Raw genomic sequence first — 18,545 nt, 5'->3', positions numbered from 1 at the left:
TCTTCATTGTATATACCTAGAAGTAGAATTGCTGAAGCATATGATAATTGTATGATTAACTTTTTGACGGCGTGCCAAACTGTATTCCACACTGGCCACAGCATTCTGCACTCCCACTAGCAATGTATGAAGGTTATGAGTTCTCCACATCCTCACCAACACTTTTCTGTTTGATGTTGTTTTGTTTAAATTATACCACTTTAGTGGGCTTGAAGTCCCATTTGCATTTTCCTAATGACTAATGTTGAGCATAGTTTCTTATGCTCACTGACCACTTGTATTTCTTCTTTGGAGAAATGTCCTTTCAAGTCCTTTGCCCATAATTTATTTGGATTGTTTTCTTTCATTGAATTGTATGAGTTCTTCAAATATGCAGATTACTAGTCCTTTATCAAATAAGGGACTTGGAAATATTTTTTCCCATCTGTAAGTTGCCTTTCACTTTCCTGATAGTGTCTATGGGTACCCAAAGTATTTAGTTTTATGTAGTCCAATTTATCTATTTTTTTCTTTTGTTGCTTGTGAGTTTCATATCATGTCTAAGAATCCATTGGAAAATCCAAGGTCATAAAGATCTACTTCCATGCTTTCTTCTAAGAGTTTTTACAACTTTAACTCTAATATTTACGTTTTGTTTCATTTTGAATTAATTCTTGTGTTTTGTGCAAGGTAGAGGTCTAACTTCAGTCTTCGCCATGTGGATATCTTGTTGTCTCAGCACCATTCATTGAATGGTTTTCGAGTCTTATAAAAAAACATATAGGTTTATTTCTGGATTCTCGATTTTATTCCATTGGTCTATGTGTCTGTCCTTTTACTAGTACCACACTGTTTTCATTAGTATAACTTTGTATTAAGTTTTGAATTTGGAATGCGTGAATCCTCTTTGTTATTTTTCAAGAAGACTTTGGGGGTTATCTGCTGCCCCCTGTAATTCCAAATGCATCTTAGGGTCAGCTGTTTCATTTCTGGGAGAAAAAAAGGCTGCTGGGATTTGGGTAGGATTACACTGAGCCTGCAGACCACTTTGGGGAGTACTGCACCTTAACAATATTCAGTCTTCAAATCTATGAACACAGGATGTTCTCCCAGTTTTTAGATGTGCCCTTAAAATTGCTTTTAGCAATGTTTTATGATTTTTACTTACAAATTTTACACATCTTTGGTTAAAATGTTTCCTGACTCTTTTTTGATATTTTAATTGGAATTGTTTTAATTTCATTTTTGGATTGTTCATTGCTAGTGTGTAGAAATACAGTAGAAAGTTGTATATTGATCCTATACTCTGAGACTGCTGAATTTGTTTATTAGCTCTAAGACTATTTTTGTGTATTATTTATAAATTTCTCTATATAAGATATAGATCCTGTATATTTAAAAAATTTATACCTTTGTATTTAATTTTCACAGAAATTACTATAAATTATATTGTTTTTAATTTCATTGACCACAAGTTGTATCTTAGTATATTGAAATATTATTGATTTTTATGTGTATTTTTAAATTGAAATATAGTTGATATGCAATATTTTATTGGTTTCAAGCATATAACACACTGGTTCAGCAGTTACACACATTAGTAAATCCTCACCCTAACTAGTGCAGTTACTGCCTGTCAATATAGAAAGATGTTACAGATTCATTGGCCATATCCCCCATGCTGCACTTCTATCCTCATGACCAACTTCTACTATGACTGAGATTTTTGTGCCTCATTATCCCCTTCACCCACCCCACCACCACTCACCACTCTCCCATGGTAACCACTAGGACCGTGTCAGTGTCTATGAGTCTAGTACTGTTTCGTTCATTTTGTTTTGTTTTGTTTTTAGATTCCATATGTAAGTGAAATCACATGGCATTTGTCTTTCTTGCCTGGCTTATTTCCCTAAGCATAATACTCTCTAGCTCCATCCATGTTGTCACAAATGACAGGACTGCTTTCTTTTTGATAGCTGAATAATATTCCATTGTGCTTATGTACCACATCTTATTTATCCATTCATCTATTAATGGACACTTAGGTTGCTTTCATATCTTGGCTATTGTAAATAGTGTGGCAGTAAACATGAGGATGCATATGTCTTTTTAAATCAGAGATTTTGTTTTCTTCAGGTAATTTCCTAGGAGTGGAGTTACTGGGTCATATGGTATTTCTATTTTTAGTGTTTTGAGGAACCTCCATACTGCTTTCCATAGTGGCCACACCAATTTACATTCCCACCAACAGTGCATGAGGGCTCCCTTTTCTCCACCTCCTCGCCAACACTTGTTATTTCTTGTCTTCTGGATAGTGGCCATTTTAACTGGTGTGAGGTGATATATCATTGTGGTTTTGATTTGTGGAGCATCTTTTCATGTGTTGGCCATCTGCATTTCTTCTTTGGAAAAATGTCTGTTTAAGTCCTCTGACCATTTTTTAATATGTTTACTTGTTTTTTGGTGTTGAGTCATATGAGTTCTTTATATATTCTGGATGTTAACCCCTTATTGGATAAATCATTTATGATATACTCTCCCATACTGCAGGATGCCTTTTTGTTTTTTTTCTTGATGGTGTCCTTTGCTGTACACAAGCTTTTTAGTTTGAAAAAGTCCCACTCATTTATTTTTGGTTTTTAGCCTTTGTCCAAGGAGACATGTCCACAAAAAATTACTCATGCTTATGTTCAAGATTTTTGCCTATGTTTTCTTCTAAGAGATTTATGGTTTCATGTCTTATATTTATGACTTTAATCCACTGCAAGTTTACTTTTGTGTACAGTTAGACAGTAATCCAGTTTCATTCTCTTGCATGTAGTTGTCCAGTTTTGCCAACACCAGTTGTCGAAGAGGCTGTCTCTTCCCCATTGTATATTCATGGCTCCTTTATCATATATTAATTGATCATATATGTGTGGGTTTATATCTGGGCTCTCTATTCTGTTCCATTAGTCTATGTATCTGTCCTTTAACCTGTACCATATTGTTTTAATTACTATAGTTTTGTAGTATAGCTTGAAATCTGGGATTGTAATACCTCCAGCTTTCATCTTCTTCCTCAAGATTTCTTTGTCTATTTGGGGTCTTTTGTGGTCTCATACAAATTTTAGGATTATTTGCTCTTGGGAAAAATGCCATTGGTATTTTGATAGGGATTGAATTGAATCTGTGGATTGCTTTGGCTAGTATGGCCATTTTAAGAATATTATTTCTTCCTATCCATGAGCATGGAATAGCTTTCCATTTCTTTTACATCTTTCATATGACTAAATACTCTTGAGTTTGATTTTTCTGAGATATTAGCAAAAGGTTGTCTGTATACACTCTCAGCTTTTTCTCTAATCCTAGTTTTCTGAAAGTCATTCTCTTATATTAGTATCTTTGCCATATGGATAAGCTGGGAATTTCCCAAATATCAAGCCTCTGTGCTTTGTTGTTTAATAGTTCTTTCCTCAGTTTATCTCTTCTTGCATTTAACTATAAACAGCAAGAAGAAACCAGGTTGTACCCCCAACACTTTGCTTGGAAATCCCCTCAGCTAAATATCCAAGTCCGTCATTCACTTCTTCTGTTTTCCACATAACTGCAGGACCCAATTCTGCTGAGCTTCCTATCACTAAATGACAAGAATCCTCTTGCCACCACTACCCCCAACCAAAAAAATGATAATTTCCTTTGGAGCCCTCACTAGAAGCACCTTTAACATCTGTATTTTACTAGCAAGTCTGTTCACAAACAGTTTAGTTGTTTTCTAAGGCAATTTGTATTTTCTCTACTATGCCTCACTTCCTCCTAAGCCTTCACCAGCAGGTATCACTTTAACATCCATATTTCTACTAACAGTCTGTTTGAGACGATCTAGATTTTTTCTATCATGCTTTTCTAAATCCTTACAACCTCTGCCCATTGCCCAATTCCAAAGTCACTTCCGTATTTTTAGGTGTTTTGTTATAGTCACACAACATATCCAGGTACTAAAATCTATTAGTTTCTATTTCTACTGTAATAAATTACTACAAACCTAGTAGGTCAAAACAGTACAAATCTATTACCTTACAGTTCTGTAGGCAAGAAGTCTGACACAGCTTTCACTGAGCTAAATCACGGTATCATAAGGCTGTGTTATTTCCTTGAGGTATTAGGGGAGATTCCATTAACTTGCCTTGTCCAGCTTCTAGAGGCTGTCCACATTCTTTGGCTGCTGACCCCTCCTGCTTCTTCCAAGTCATCAATGTGCCATCTCTGACCATATCTCCTCTGAACCTGACCTCAGCTGGGAAAAGTTCTTTCAAGGACTCATGATCAGGTTGGGCTCACCTGGACCATCTCCCCATCTCAAGTTCCTTAATCTCAGTCTCACCTGCAGTCACTTGCCGTGTGAGATCACAGGCAGGGGTTAAGATGTGTGCATAGGGGGCATTATCTGTCTACCGCAGCCACAGTTTTCCTGGCATTTCCTGGCGTTTGTTGCAGAAGCAAGCTTTTCTTGCAGTTTTCTGGGTTTGAGCCTGTTGTTGGTTCTGGGTTGGAGGCTCCTGCAGTACCTTGTCTGACAAATATGAAAGGCAGTAAGGTAACCTAGGTCACTCAGCACCTATAACAATAGGGTCCCAAAGTCTCTAAGCAGCTCACCTTCTTTCCACCCTTCAGAGTATTCCTGTACCTATTTGTGTTTTATCTAGGGTTTCCAGTTGAAAGAGGAAGAGCCTAGGAAGAATGGGAGTACTCTTCCTAGAAGAGTCAGAAGTCCCCACAAGTTCAGTTTTTAAGAATTAAGTTGATCTTTTAGGGATGCCCTAGGCCACATACACATTCAGTGATTTTATAGAAGGACTCCTGGGACTCAGCATATACTTATACTTATGGATATACTTAAGGGTCAGCAAGGGGAAAAGACACAGGTGGAGTCTGGGTAAGTCAACCACTCACGCAGTTGTCCTTGTATTTCTCCCTCCTGTGAGGGCACACACTGAGCATGTGTCTTTCTCCAGCAGAAGAAAAGATGCAGTAATGTGTGCCCAGTGCTTCTGTCCAGGGAAGCCCATTGGCCACGGAGAGCTCAAGGTTGATCACATAGGCATTCCCTGCCTAGCACATACAAAATTCCCGACTCCTAGAAGGGAGGCAGGTACTTGGCATAAAGCACAGTATACATTTGAGAACTTTAAGTTCCCTTTTAATTAGCTGATATATAAAAATTGTAAAATCAGTTGAGGTACCATGAACATCCTTATCAGTGAGGGAATGGTTTGAGTGCCAAGTTTCCAGATGCCAGCCAAGAGCCAAGCTTACACATTGGCCCTTCTAATGGCAATGGCCTCAGATCTGCTAGGTTAGTTCTTTTCTGCATAGAAGTAATAAACTTATTTGTGATCTTACTAGATAACACATCTAGACAACATAAATGGAATAGCCGAATAGTCGAGGACCTCACCAAATCCCATACCACAGAAAATGCAAACCTATAGTGGGAATGGAATAAAGAACATAGTAGGATTCAGGAACAAGGATAGTACACAACATTAGGTCACTTTTCAAAGTACTTTTTGACTTTTTTACTGTAACCCTGAAGGTGGCAGTGAAAGGATAGGGAGCAGTCATATAAGAATAAAGGTCAGAGATACAAGTAGAGATACAAGTACAATGTAAATTAACATTACAAACATATTTCAAATTAAAACTATTGTTTTATATTTTGAAGTGGCTATTTTGATGCAGCCAGCACTGCAAATAGACCATGTGAAAATGGTCTGGCCAAAATGTGGCAATACGTCACCAATGAGTATACCCAGTTTTGTTATCCTAGCAATCCTGTGAGTTGATTTATTACCCTGTTTCACAAATGAGGAAGCTGAGATTCAGAGACATTAAGAAACCTGCCAAATTTAAGGTAATACATTGACAGAGGCTCAATTTGAACCCCTAGTTGTGTTTCTCCAAAGACTTTTCTCCTTCTACTTGTACTGTGTTTTGTCAGTTACGGATTGATGGGATCAAACTACATATATTTTGCAGGAAGTTCTTATTTTAATTAGCTTATGTAAAAAAATTTTGAAGGCTGTGTAATCACATAAGGGCACAACAGACACAGCATATTAGCGTGGCACTGCCCTGGCCTGCGTATCCCCATCAAAGGTGTACCTGCCAGAGTCACTACCCAAAGCGATGAAGTCCTGCTGGATCTCAGGAAATGGTTCTCCTCTCGCTACACTACCCTTCTTTTACTGTTCTCTTAAAATACATGCTTATTTTATACATGAGATTTATATCACCACTAGGGAGGAACTCACTTTAACACTGAATGCATTTCAGTTTGAAGGAATATTTACAAACACTGGCTTCTCACGGAGAGGCCATATTCTTGTCTGAGGCTCAAAAGTAGAGTCAAGACACTGGCGTCCCTAAAGAGTGGCTTTGCCTCCAGCCGCCAGCATCTCGGAAAGCCCTGTCTCACTACGACTCAGTGCTCTTTTTTTTCTGTTGATTCTGTTTGAGCTAAGAATGTTTTCTTCCATGCTATTCTAACAAAAAATCAAAGTGATCTGCGATGAATTTTGATGAGGAACCTACAAAATAGGGAACTAAATACAGTTCTTCTGTATTATAATAAATAACACTAAATACAATTACTTGCAGATTCCATATTTGTGAATTTGCCTACTCAGATTTATTTGTAATTCCAAAATCAGTAGCAAGGCACTTTTACAGTCATTCACGGACACGGGCAGTGCAGCAAAAAGTGTGATTCGCCCAATGCCGGCTCCCCAGCTGAGGCCGCACAAGACAGCGCTCTGCTTTCTTGTTAGGCTTTTAAACAAATGTCCTTTGCACCTTCTATTTCATGTCATGTTTTTGGCAATTTGTGCTTTTTGTTGGTAATTTTTCTGCTTAGAATGGCCCCCAAGCATATGCTAAAGTGATGTCTAATGTTCCCAAGTGCAAGCAAACTGCAATGGGCCTTTCAGAGAAATCACGGTTGTTGGGCAAGCTTAGTTCAGGCATGAGTTCTAGTGCTAGTGGCCATGAATTCAATGATAATGAATTAGCAATGTGGTACATTCAGAAAAAGGAGAAGGAAATTCGCTAATCTGTACATGAAGTCATTCTGAAAAGTGCTAAAGTAACATAGCATGTGATGAAACTATGAAAAAGTGAAAAAGTAGCTAAAATGTGGTCTCATGAGATGATGACCAATAAAAAAAGTATAGTCAAAAAGCCAAAGTCACATTACCCAGGGTCAGGAAATGTTAACCCTATCTCGGCTAGTGCTGCCTGGCTCCATGTTTCAGAAGACAATATGGAATGCAAAACATTAATATTGCAGGGGGTGAGGTAGGTTCTGCAGATCAGGAGGCTTCAGAAAAAAATGTAAAGAAGTGTTATACAAGAAAAGGATTTATGTGGAAGAGCAAGTTTTCAATGCTAATGAGACTGAATTATTTTATAAGCATGTTGACAAATGAATAATGCAAGTAGTGTTTTGGTTGACAAAATGTTGTGGCAAGTGGCTCACAGAAACCTAAGTGTCTAGTCCCCCTAGGAGCAGTGAGTCAGTATTTGCTAATTCAGGTTTCTCAGAAATCTGATAGGACACAGCTAGCACAAATAATGAAAATCAACTCTATCTGGGAGACCGCAGCTGCAGGAAGAGGGTAGGTAGTGAAGTGTAGGAGTGTGTGGATATTAACAGTCATGGTCTGTTATGTCTCATTTATCTTTACACTAGAAACCTTTTTCCTGTGAATAACGTCCCATTCCCTACACAGCCAGACTGGATTTACAGAGTCAAGGGCTTTGGACTTGACTATCCATGCTGACAGGATGCTGTCCATGTGTTTATCAAGGCACTATATTTCATCTACTTGAAAGGGCTGTAAGCTAGGAGTTGAAAACATCTGGATTAAAATGAAAATTAGTTTTATTTATTCAACTTACATTTAATTTTTTAAAAATCATGTATGCAGCACTAACATACTAGGCATTGTTCTGGGAAGTGAGGATATAAAGGTTTAATTGCTCCAATAGTGGAATGCAAAGGGCTTTGGGACATCAAGGGGGGATGGTGAAGCCGACCTGTCAGTGAGGTGATCCCTGAGCTGAGTCCTGAAGGACACGTAGGTTAACTGAGTAAGAAGGGAATGTGAGAAGGCAGAGAGAACATCATTAACAGAGGTCCAAAAGATATGATGCTAATTTAAGGCCTTTGGCTTAACTAGCATATAAAGTATGAGACAGTGGATAGCAGGGTATGAGACAGGGCAGGGCCAGGTCATGGAGCATTCTAGATGAAGAGCCTGTAGTTCGTCCTCTGATCACAACGTGGGCAGGAGCCACTGTAGGTACACAGAAAATTAAAAGATGTAAAATGTTACATCAAAATGATGTAATGTGGGGAGAGTAAAAATGTAGTTTTTAGAATGTGTTCAAATTTAACCTGCTACCAACTTAAAATAGGCTGATATATCATGTGTGTATATATATGATATATATACGATATAATGTGTGTACTTCATGGGGACCTATAATACACAGAGAAAAGATAATGAGAAAGGAATCCAAACTTAGTATTAAAGAATGTAATCAAGCCACAAAGAAAGAAAACAAGAGAAAGAAGGGACAGAGAAGAACTACAAAAACAGAAAATGACAAAATGGCAGTAGGTACCTACCCATCAATAATTATCTTAAATGTCAGTGGACTAAATTTCCCCAAACAGAAGGCATAAAGTGGCTGAATGGATTAAAAAACAACAACAAGCCTCTTCTATGTGCTGCCTACAGGAACGTAACTTCAGATATAAGGACACACAGAGATTGAAAGTAAAGGGATGGAGAAAGACATTCTATGCAAATGGAAATGAAAGCAAAGTTGGTATAAAATATACTTATGTCAGACAAAATAGACTAAAATGAAGGCTAATAACAATATAGATTTGGGCACTACATAATATTAAAGGGGTCAATCCAAGAAGATAAAACATTTATAAATATTTATGCACTTAGTAAGTTTTACCAACTTAGAAGTACCTAAATATATAAAGAAAATATCAACAAAATAAAGAGAGAAGTTGACAACACAATAATAGTAGAGGGATTTGAAACTCCTCTTTCATCAATGGATAGATCATCCAGACAGAATATCAGTAAGAAAACAATGGCCTTAAACAACACATTAGTCCAGATGGATTTAATGGATATATACAATATATTCCATCAAAAACAGCAGAATACACCTTATCTCAAGTGTGCATGGAACATTCTCCAGGATAAATCACATGTTAGGCCATAAAACAAGTCTCAACACACTTAAGAAGTCTGAAATCATATTGAGCATTTTTTCCAACCACAATGATATGGAACTAGAAATCAATGACAAGAAGAAAAGTGGAAAAAAATCACAAATATGTGGAAATTAAACAACATGCTACTCAACAACCACTGGGTCAACAAAGAAATCAAAGGAGAAATCAGAAAATATCTTGAGTCAAATGATAATGGAAATAAAACATTCCAAAATCTAAAGGATACAACAAATGCAGTTCTAAGAGGGAAGTCTATAGCAATATAGGCCTACCTCAAAAAAACAAGTCTCTAATAAACAATCTAACTATATACCTAAAGGAACTAGAAAAGGAAGAACAAATGAAGCCCAAAGTTAGTAGAAGGAAGGAAATAATAAAGAACAGATCAGAAATAAATGAATAGAGACTAAAAAGACAATAGAAAGAATCAATAAAACTAAGAACTGGTACTTTGAAATGTTAAATAAAACTGATACCACAGAAATAAGAAGTACCATAAGAGACTATTATAAACAATTATTTGCCAACAAAAATGGAATGAACAATTCTAAAATTTGTATGGAACCACAAAAGACCCCAAATAGCCAAAACAATCTTGAGAAAGAACAAATCTAGAGGCACCATACTCCCTTATTTCTAATTATATTTCAAAGCTACAGTAATCAAAACAGTATGGTATTGGCATAAAAACAGACACATGGATCAATGGAATGGAATAAAGGGCCCAGAAATAAACCCACTCATACATGGCCAATTAATTTACAACAATGGAGGCATGAATGTACATCTAGGAAAGGATGGTCTTTTTGATAAATGATGCCAGGAAGACTGGACTGCCCATGAAAAGAATGAAATTAGATCACTATCTTACACCATACACAAAAATCATCTCAAAACAGATTAAAGACTTAATGTACAACCTGAAACCATAAAACTCCTAAAAGAAAACGTAGGTGCTAAATTACTTGACAGGGGTCTTGGTGGATTTTTAAATCTGACTCTAAAAGCAAAGACAACAAAACCAAAAATAAACAAGCAGGATGACATCAAACTGAAAAGCTGCATAGAAAAGGAAACCATTAACAAAAGGAAAATGCAACTTATTGAATGGGAGAAGATCTTTCCAAATGATATATCCAATAATGGGCTAATATTCAAAATACATAAAGAACTCATAGCACTCTACACCAAAAAAACAAATAATCCAATTAAAAAATAAGCAGAGGACCTGAATAGACATTTTCCAAAGAAGATATACAGATGGCCAACAGGCACATGAAAATATGCTCCACACTGCAAATCATCAGTTGTTGTTATCATTATAACCAAGGCTATGGTCTCTCCTGGTGAACATTCGTGTGCACTTGAAAACAATGTGTATTCTGCTATTTTGGGGTGGACTGGTCTACAAATGTCAATTAATTCCAGTTGATTGATGGTGTTTTTCACTTTATCTATTCCCTTGCTATGTCTCTGCTGAATCGTTCTACTGACTGCTGCAATAGGGAGTGTTGATGTAGCCAACCGTAATTGTGCATTTTCTATTTCTCCTTTAAATTGCATCAGTTTTTGCTTCATATATTTTGAAGATGTGGTTAGGCACATACACATTTAGAATTGTTATGTCTTCTCAGTGAATATACCTTCTTTTTATGTAATATCCTTCTTTTTCTTATTTACTCTGATAATTTTCCTTATTCTGAAGTCTGTTTTGTCTGATACTAATATAACTATTTGAGATTTCTTTTTAGTGTTTGTGCAACATATTTTTCCATACTTTCACCTTTTACTTACTTATTTTTATCATTATTTTGAAATTGGGTTTCTTATGACAGAATACTGTGAGGTTTTTTTTCCTTAAACCATTTTGAAAATCTCTTTCAGTTGTGTGTTCTGAGTACAGTCATACCTCATTTTATTGCACTTTACAAATACTGTGTTTTTTTACAAATTCAAGGTTTGTGGCAACCTTGCATTGAGCAAGTCTATCAGGGCCATTTTCCAACAGCATTTGCTCACTTTATGTCTCTGTATCACATTTTGGTATTTTTCACAATATTTCAAACTTTTCATTTTTACATTTGTTATGGTGATCTGTGGTCAGTGCTTAATTTTTAAAATTAAGGTATGTACATTTTTAAAGACATAATGCTATTGTAAAATTAATCGACTAGTATAAGGTAAACATAACTACACTGGGAAACAAAAAAAATTGATTTGACTTGCTTTATCACAATATTCACTTTATTGCAGTGGTCTGAAACAAAATCCACAATATCTGAGGTATGCCTGTATTTAAATTTAATGTAATTACCATTATATTTGGATTTAGATATTTATCATGCTCTCAGTTTGTTCCTCTGATTTTCATGCTGTTTCCTTTTACTTTCTTATCTTGGATTATTTAGATATATTTTAGTTTTCAATTTCAATTGAAATAACTATTGAGTTTTTTAAACTATTTCTTTCTGTGGTTTTTCTTTAAATACTCACTCTACAGATTAATATACATCCTTAAGTTTTCACAGTCCACTTAGAATTAATATTTTTCCACTTCAAGTAGAATATAGAAACTTCCCTTTATATAGGTCCCTTTAATCGTATCCTTTATGCTGTAGTTGTTATATGTCATCTACATATATTAAAATCCTCATCAGACAATATTATAATTTTGCTTTTAACTGTCAAACATACTTTAAAGAACTTACAGGAGAAAAACAATCTGTTATATTTACCTATGTATTTACTATTTCTATTGCTCTTCCTTCAAATTCTTGAAGGTTGGTTTCCCTCTGATATCATTTCCCTTTTGTGTGAAGATCTTTTAAGTTTCTTTATAGCAGGTCTGCTGGCTATGAATCTCTTAATTTTCTTCATGCAAACATGTATTTATTTCACCTTTTTAAAAGTATTTTTTGCTGGATATAGAGTTCTCAGTTAACAGTTGGTTCAGCATTTTTAAATACTGTTCCAATTCTTTCTGGCCTCCATGAAAGGTCTATAGACATTTGAATGATTTTTCCCTTATATATGATCTGTTGCTGGTTTCTGGCTGCTTCCAAGATTTTTTCATTGTCTCTAGCTTTCAGTAGTTTGATTACGATGTTTTGGGCATTGACTACCTTGGGTTCCTATTCCTGTTTGAAGTTTACTGAGCTGTATCTATATGTTAAGGTTTTTCACCATCTTTGGGACCTTTTCAGAAATTATGTCTTGATACTGTGCTGCACCGCACTTCTCTTCTTCTTCTGGGATGCGGAGGGTAAATTGTTAGACCTTTGTTGTTGTCTCACAGTCCCTGAAGCTGTTTCTTTTTTCCCCAATATTTTTTTCTCTCTGTTCTTCAGATTGGATTTCTACTGAGCTAGCTAGAGCCTTACTGACTCTTTCTTCTATCATTTTATTTTGTAATTGAACTGTGCCAGTAAATTTTTTATTTCAGTTATATTTTATATATATATGTTATATATATAATATGTTATATACTTCCTGCAACTGTGTCTGCTTCTGGAGCCAAGTGGCAGAAAGCCAGAGAGAGAAAAAGGAAACAGGGATTCTCTCCCTGTGCTCCTGGGGCCACAGTTCCTCTGGTCATAGAGGATCCACCTTCCTCAGGGATTTTGGTTTAGATGCCTGGCCATCACTAACATAGTATATATAATGGGATTTCCTGGGAGCCTGGGGTGGGAGGGAAAAACAGCAAAAGGATTTCCCTCATTAGCTCATACTCTTTGGGGTCCGTCTTTCCTCTCCTCAGACCAGAGAGGGTTTCTTTTGGAGTCCTTTTTGTCCACATCCAGTTTCAAGCTGCTTTTGAGGTCAGGCCAGGGGATACCATGGAACAACACAGGTATCTCACCACAGAATTAGTGAAACCTCAAATTCTGATCTCCTTCCTAATCCACCTGTTAGCGTTTACTTTAAAAGTCTTCAGATCATTGACCTACACATCTGTCCAAGATTTTTAGTTGCATTCAGATGGAAGAGATGGGGTGGGCATGCTACTCCATCTTAATCTTGAAAAAGAATCTTAAAAATTATTGGAAAAGAATTTTCAAAGCACTATTTGCTTATTAGTGTGAGGAATACAAAAGAAAAGGAAAAGGAATGAGCACTTATTTGAATACATGCCACAGTTTTTATGTTAATCAAATAACCTTCTGAAGTAGACAAAGCTGGAAGAGGCCTCGTTTATCTCTGGACTATGGAATGATAAAGAAAGTGACAATATCCCTGCCTTCACAGTGGTCCTTACTGTCTGAAGGGTAAGGTATGCCTCATGATTATGAGATGTCAGGAACTTCGTGAGTCGAATTTTAGTTAAGGACCCCTAAAAGAGTCTGCCTTATGGAAACTAACAGTTTTGCTTTTGGACGAATGTCAGGCTATGTGGTTGATCAGCTCAGGGGGGTTTGGGGTTTGGAGACTTTCTCAACAGCCCTCATTTCCCCTTGCTGAATGACAGCCGATTCTGCTGAGGTTGCCACATACGGCCATACAGGCTGCAGACTACCAGCTCCAGGAGCAGCTTTTTTTCTTGTGGATTTTGATGTTAATAGCACTTTCTGGAGCTGCGTAGTCTGCAAACAGCAAGTGTTGGACAATTAAAAACTAAGATTTGTCAGTGACAGCATGTCACCTCTTTTTCTTTGTTTACCCTCTGCTTCTTTCCTCCTTCCCAGTGTTGGAGGAAGATGACCATTACCTCTCCAGAGTCTTTGAAGTCCCCTAGAAGAAACCACCCATTCTCCCAGAGTGCCCCAGCAGGACTGAACTACACGGGCTGGCCAGAGCACATACCTGACAATGGTGAGTTGTGCACCTCTCTCTTTTGCTTCATGCTCTGGTGTCCTGGAAAGAAGGACAAGAAGTGAGAGAGTGTTACTGACTGCTATGCTTACTTGTCTGGAGAAATAGCTTGATGATGGAGAAAGAAACCATTACCTCTTACCCCTCACATAGGAAGAGGTCCCTATCACCAGAGAAAGGGAATCCTTGGCTTAGGGAAGATTCGATTATTGAATCCCCAAATCTGGCTCCATTCATTTATTTTGAGTAGAACTAATGACCACCCCTCAGGTATCATAATAGGATATCACTTGCAGAATAATTAATCACATGAAGAGTTACCTCTAATCTAGTGATGGAACTTGAGTGTTTTCCCCAAGCCTCTTCACTGAGTTTTATGGCAGCTTCTCTGAGTCCATTTCCCAAAACTATGGCAAACAGCATCACATCACATATTTGTCCACAAAAAGCCAGGCTTTTGTGACAGAAGGAAACTGGGCCCCAGTGAAAGCCAGGATGGGGTCTCCTTATGCACAATTACCACCTTTCCTAGATCCAACCCAAGATGGCCTAGACATGCTGAAAATGCTCAAGGGCTCCATGAGGGAGGACTGCTACTGGGTCTCAGGTCTTGAGCAGGTGTAGATTAATTAGATGGTGACCTTATGGTCTAAAAGTATACAGATGGCTGGAGGGAGAAGCCAAATCTGGTGTTAAAGAAGGATAAAGCCCTAGACAGGTTGAAAAAACAAAATATCTACACCAGTCAACTTCGGTCTTTGTCCAGACCTGGAGACTGAGAATGGCACTAGCATTCAAGTCTGCCCAGAGTCTGGTCCTGTGAGCTAGAGACAGTGAGTCAGCCAAAGATGATACGAGAGAGGCGTGACTGGGCTCTGAGCTTTGAAGTGCGGCACATGCTGTGTGCAGGAGTCAACTCCAAAACCGACCTGAGTTTTAATCTCTGAGCCCGGCTCAGTGCACACCAGCTGCTTGTCTTGGGGGCGAGGGCTGCTCAGGTTAGCTGGTGGGCACGGTTGTTTTCCATTAGCAAATGTATGTGCCTATGCTGCCCTGTGAAGTGCACTGGTATTCTTCCCCAGATACGACTGTGATCTTAAAGGTCATGATGAGGTTTTGACAACTGCTGAAAGAATCTTGTCAAGGGAGAAGATATTTCTAACATAAACTCTTTGTTCAGCCATAGAATTATTTAGAGGCTCATTGACGTAATGGGTGAAAGTAGCATTTTTCCAACAATAATCCTCAAGGGTGATTTTGGCCCTTGGAATTAGAAGCTTCTTACAAATTCAAATCTTAGTCACCATATATTTCTATTATTTTAGAGCCTCATTTGAATTAATTGGCAGATGAATTTTTTACAGAATAAGAAATAAAAAGCCCTCAGTGACACACAGCAGGCCTGAGCAAGAGGGTACTGCTCTGGGCATCCAGGGCTCGGGCTCTGGGGCTCACTGCACTTCCCGGGGGATTGAGAGCTTGGGCGTGTCCCTCCACTCCTCTGACCTCTGACTCCTTCTTATTCAAAAAAGGGGTGATCAAAAAGCTGTTATACATCTGAAGTTGATTCAGATAATTTAAGATGTATATGTAAAACCCTGGAGTAACCATTTAAAAACACTCAAAAAATATAGTGAAAGACTCATTAATAAAATTAAAATGCTACATTAGAAAATATTCTCTTGATGCAAAAGAAACAATAAAAGAGGAATAGAGGAACAAAAAAGACAAGACATAGAAAACAAAAAGTAAAATGGTAGCTATGAATCCAACTGTATCAATAACACTAAATATAAATCAATTAAATAAATAATCAAAAGACAGAGAGTGTCACTGGACAAAAAAACATGGTCTACCTGTATGTTGTCTATAGAAGACACACTTTAGATTCAAAGATACAAATGTATTGAAAAATAAAAGGATGGAAAGAAATACAGCATATAAACAAGAAAGCTAGAGTGACTCTACTGATACCAGACAAAATAGCTGTTAATGAAAACAAAAAAGTTGCTAAAGAGAAAGAGGGGAATTTTATAACAATAAAAGAGTCAATCCCTCAGGAAGATATAAATTACAAACATATATACACTTAATAATAGAGCACCAAAATACATAAAGCAAAAACTGACAGAAATTAAGGGAGAAATAGATAATTGAACAATAATAGTTGGAGGTTTCAGTACGGAACTGTAAGTAATGGATAGAACAGCTAAACAGAAGATTGAGGAAATAGAAGATCTGTTCACTATAAACCAACTGGACCTAATAGGTATCTATAGATTACACCACCCAAAGCAACAGAGTTTATGTTCTTCTCTATCTCCAAGATAGAATATTTAGTTCATAAAAGAACCATCAATAAATTTGAAAGGGTAGAAATAATACAAAATGTGTTTTTTGGCCACAATGGAATAAAATTAGAAATCAATAACAGTAAATTTGGGAAACTCACAATTATGTGAGTTTATATTCCTTTAATTCTATGACCTTGTTTATAATGGCAATCAGAATTCTTTTTCTGATAAATCTGAAATCTGGTCACTTCTCACAGGCAGTTTCTGTTGCCTGCTTTTTATGAGTCATAATTTGCTGTTTCTTTTCATGTCTCATAATTTTGGGTTGAAAACCAGATATTTTAGACAATATAGGAACTCAGGTTACTATCCCCACCATGGTTATGTGCTTATTTGTTTAGTAACTGGGAAAGTTGTCCTGGTGCAGTTTGTTTCCTCTCCCACTGTGTTAAGCCTCTGGTGATGCTCCTCGGGAAGGTGCAGCTTTGGTATGCCTACAGTTACCCTAGGATGACAGTGGTTTGGGTAGGACTCTGTTTTATCTTCTTCCCTGACTACACCCAAATGTTAAACTCCACTAATTGGCAGCTGATTGCACTATAGTTTTCAACAGGAGCATAAAGTGCTTTACAAACTAAACCAATCAAATTCTGGCTCCTTTGAAGGAATAGTTTCAGAGGTCTGTGTTTGGCATTTGATCTAATCGCAGCAGAGCTTCTCTAAAATGTTTTATTCTAGATTCTTTCCTGCAAACGAACGAGGTTGCAATCTAGTCTGTATCGTCACTAGGTCCATGAATCTTTTCCAAAGAAAAAGTGCGTTACAGCACAGTCTCCACTGTTCTTGAGAACACCTTTAGGTTTGAATTTCTTCAGGCTCTATTGCAAATGAGGTCAATTCCTTTGGGAAGAGATTAGTAGCTATTTGTTTTACAGCCTTCAAAATTTTTTCCCTCCAGGTAAAATCTTTGAGCAAGGGCTCTAGTGCTGGAGAGGGTGGGGGGCAATGGCAGGCTTCTCTCTGAGTGTCAATGAAGGAGGGTGCAGTAGCCTACAGTTCCATCAGCTTGCCTCTCCCAGCATGGACTCATAGCCTCAGCAACAGGGGGAATGGCTATCAGAGCCCCAGTATTCTCAGCATGCTGAAGAAGAAGACCCCTGCTCCTCAACCACTCTTGTCCAGGACGTAGCCTCAGCAACAAGGAGCTGGGGCAGGGTGAGAAATGCTGCTCCTCCAGGGAAGTGTGCTCTCTGGTGGGAGCTTTGGTGAGAGGGAGCCCTGTGTCCTTGGCTGTAGCCATCCAGAGTGGAATCTCCACCCTACTGAGCTGGGAAGGGGGCAAGCAGGAGTGGTCTTGGTTCAAATACTGCAGACTCTCACTTTTCTTACTAAATTTTCATTGATTTTCTTGAACAGGTGCTTATTTGTTATTTGCCCTTCAGACAGTTTCCAGAGGTTTTACATAGTTATGCTTAAATGATTTTCACCAGTGTCCATGGGGAGGGGGTCAGTGGGGCTCCTCACACTGTCCTGCCTAAGGTTAACCTCAATTTGCCCTATGTTTATAACCTATTTGCCATTTCAGTGAGAGTCTCAGAGGAGGTAAGTTGGATGACTGAGCTCAAGTCATACCCACTCAATATCAATTGTCTAAACTTCCTCATTCTATCCCCAGCGGCTAGCATTGTGCTCTGCATGATGTAGGCTCACTGTCACTTGTCAATAACACTGATGATATTACGCAAGACCTGGAGAATCCTTAAAATAGGAAGGAGGGGAATTCACAGTTATACAGTGGTTCCAAGTATGGGTGGTAGCACTGGACCTAATTCCACCACTTCCTTGGTTTGAGACCTTAGATTAATCTGAGCTTGTTATTTTCAACTGAAAAATAGGGTTACTAATAGTATCTATCAATTAAAGTTGTTATGGAAGTTAAATAATATACACAAAGTACTTAAGACCTTATATATGCTTAATAAATAGCAGCTAATATTCCAACATTGCAAGGCACTGTCATATATTTACATATATTTTACATACATACTTCATTTAGTCCTCACAATTGTCCTGCAAAACTAGTTGTTAGAATCATTATTTGATGGGTGAGGAGACAAAGTCTCAAGAAGGTTGTTATTTTCCCAAGGTCACCAATAGTA

The 18,545-nt window shown here is 37.6% G+C and overlaps 1 protein-coding gene across 7 annotated transcripts in view; it reads left to right on the top strand.

The window, feature by feature from the left end:
- ARHGEF4 (Rho guanine nucleotide exchange factor 4) overlaps nucleotides 1-18,545 on the top strand; it is a 173,934-nt gene that overhangs the window by 98,480 nt on the left and 56,909 nt on the right. For 6 of the 7 annotated variants that reach the window (XR_008998802.1, XR_008998803.1, XM_057505446.1 and 3 more), the window contains one exon: nucleotides 13,966-14,092. Coding sequence is in view for 5 of the 7 variants with exons in the window: in XM_057505446.1 (XP_057361429.1) it covers nucleotides 13,966-14,092 (127 nt within the window). In the remaining 2 variants the exon portion in view is untranslated. Of the gene's footprint in view, nucleotides 1-13,965; nucleotides 14,093-18,545 lie in introns of those variants that run through there. The other variant, XM_057505450.1, reaches the window with a different exon arrangement.

The sequence above is a fragment of the Manis pentadactyla genome, chromosome 8, assembly GCF_030020395.1.
Source record: "Manis pentadactyla isolate mManPen7 chromosome 8, mManPen7.hap1, whole genome shotgun sequence".
In the NCBI taxonomy this organism is placed as follows: Eukaryota; Metazoa; Chordata; class Mammalia; order Pholidota; family Manidae; genus Manis; species Manis pentadactyla.
This window is presented reverse-complemented; position numbering and strand designations above follow the sequence as displayed.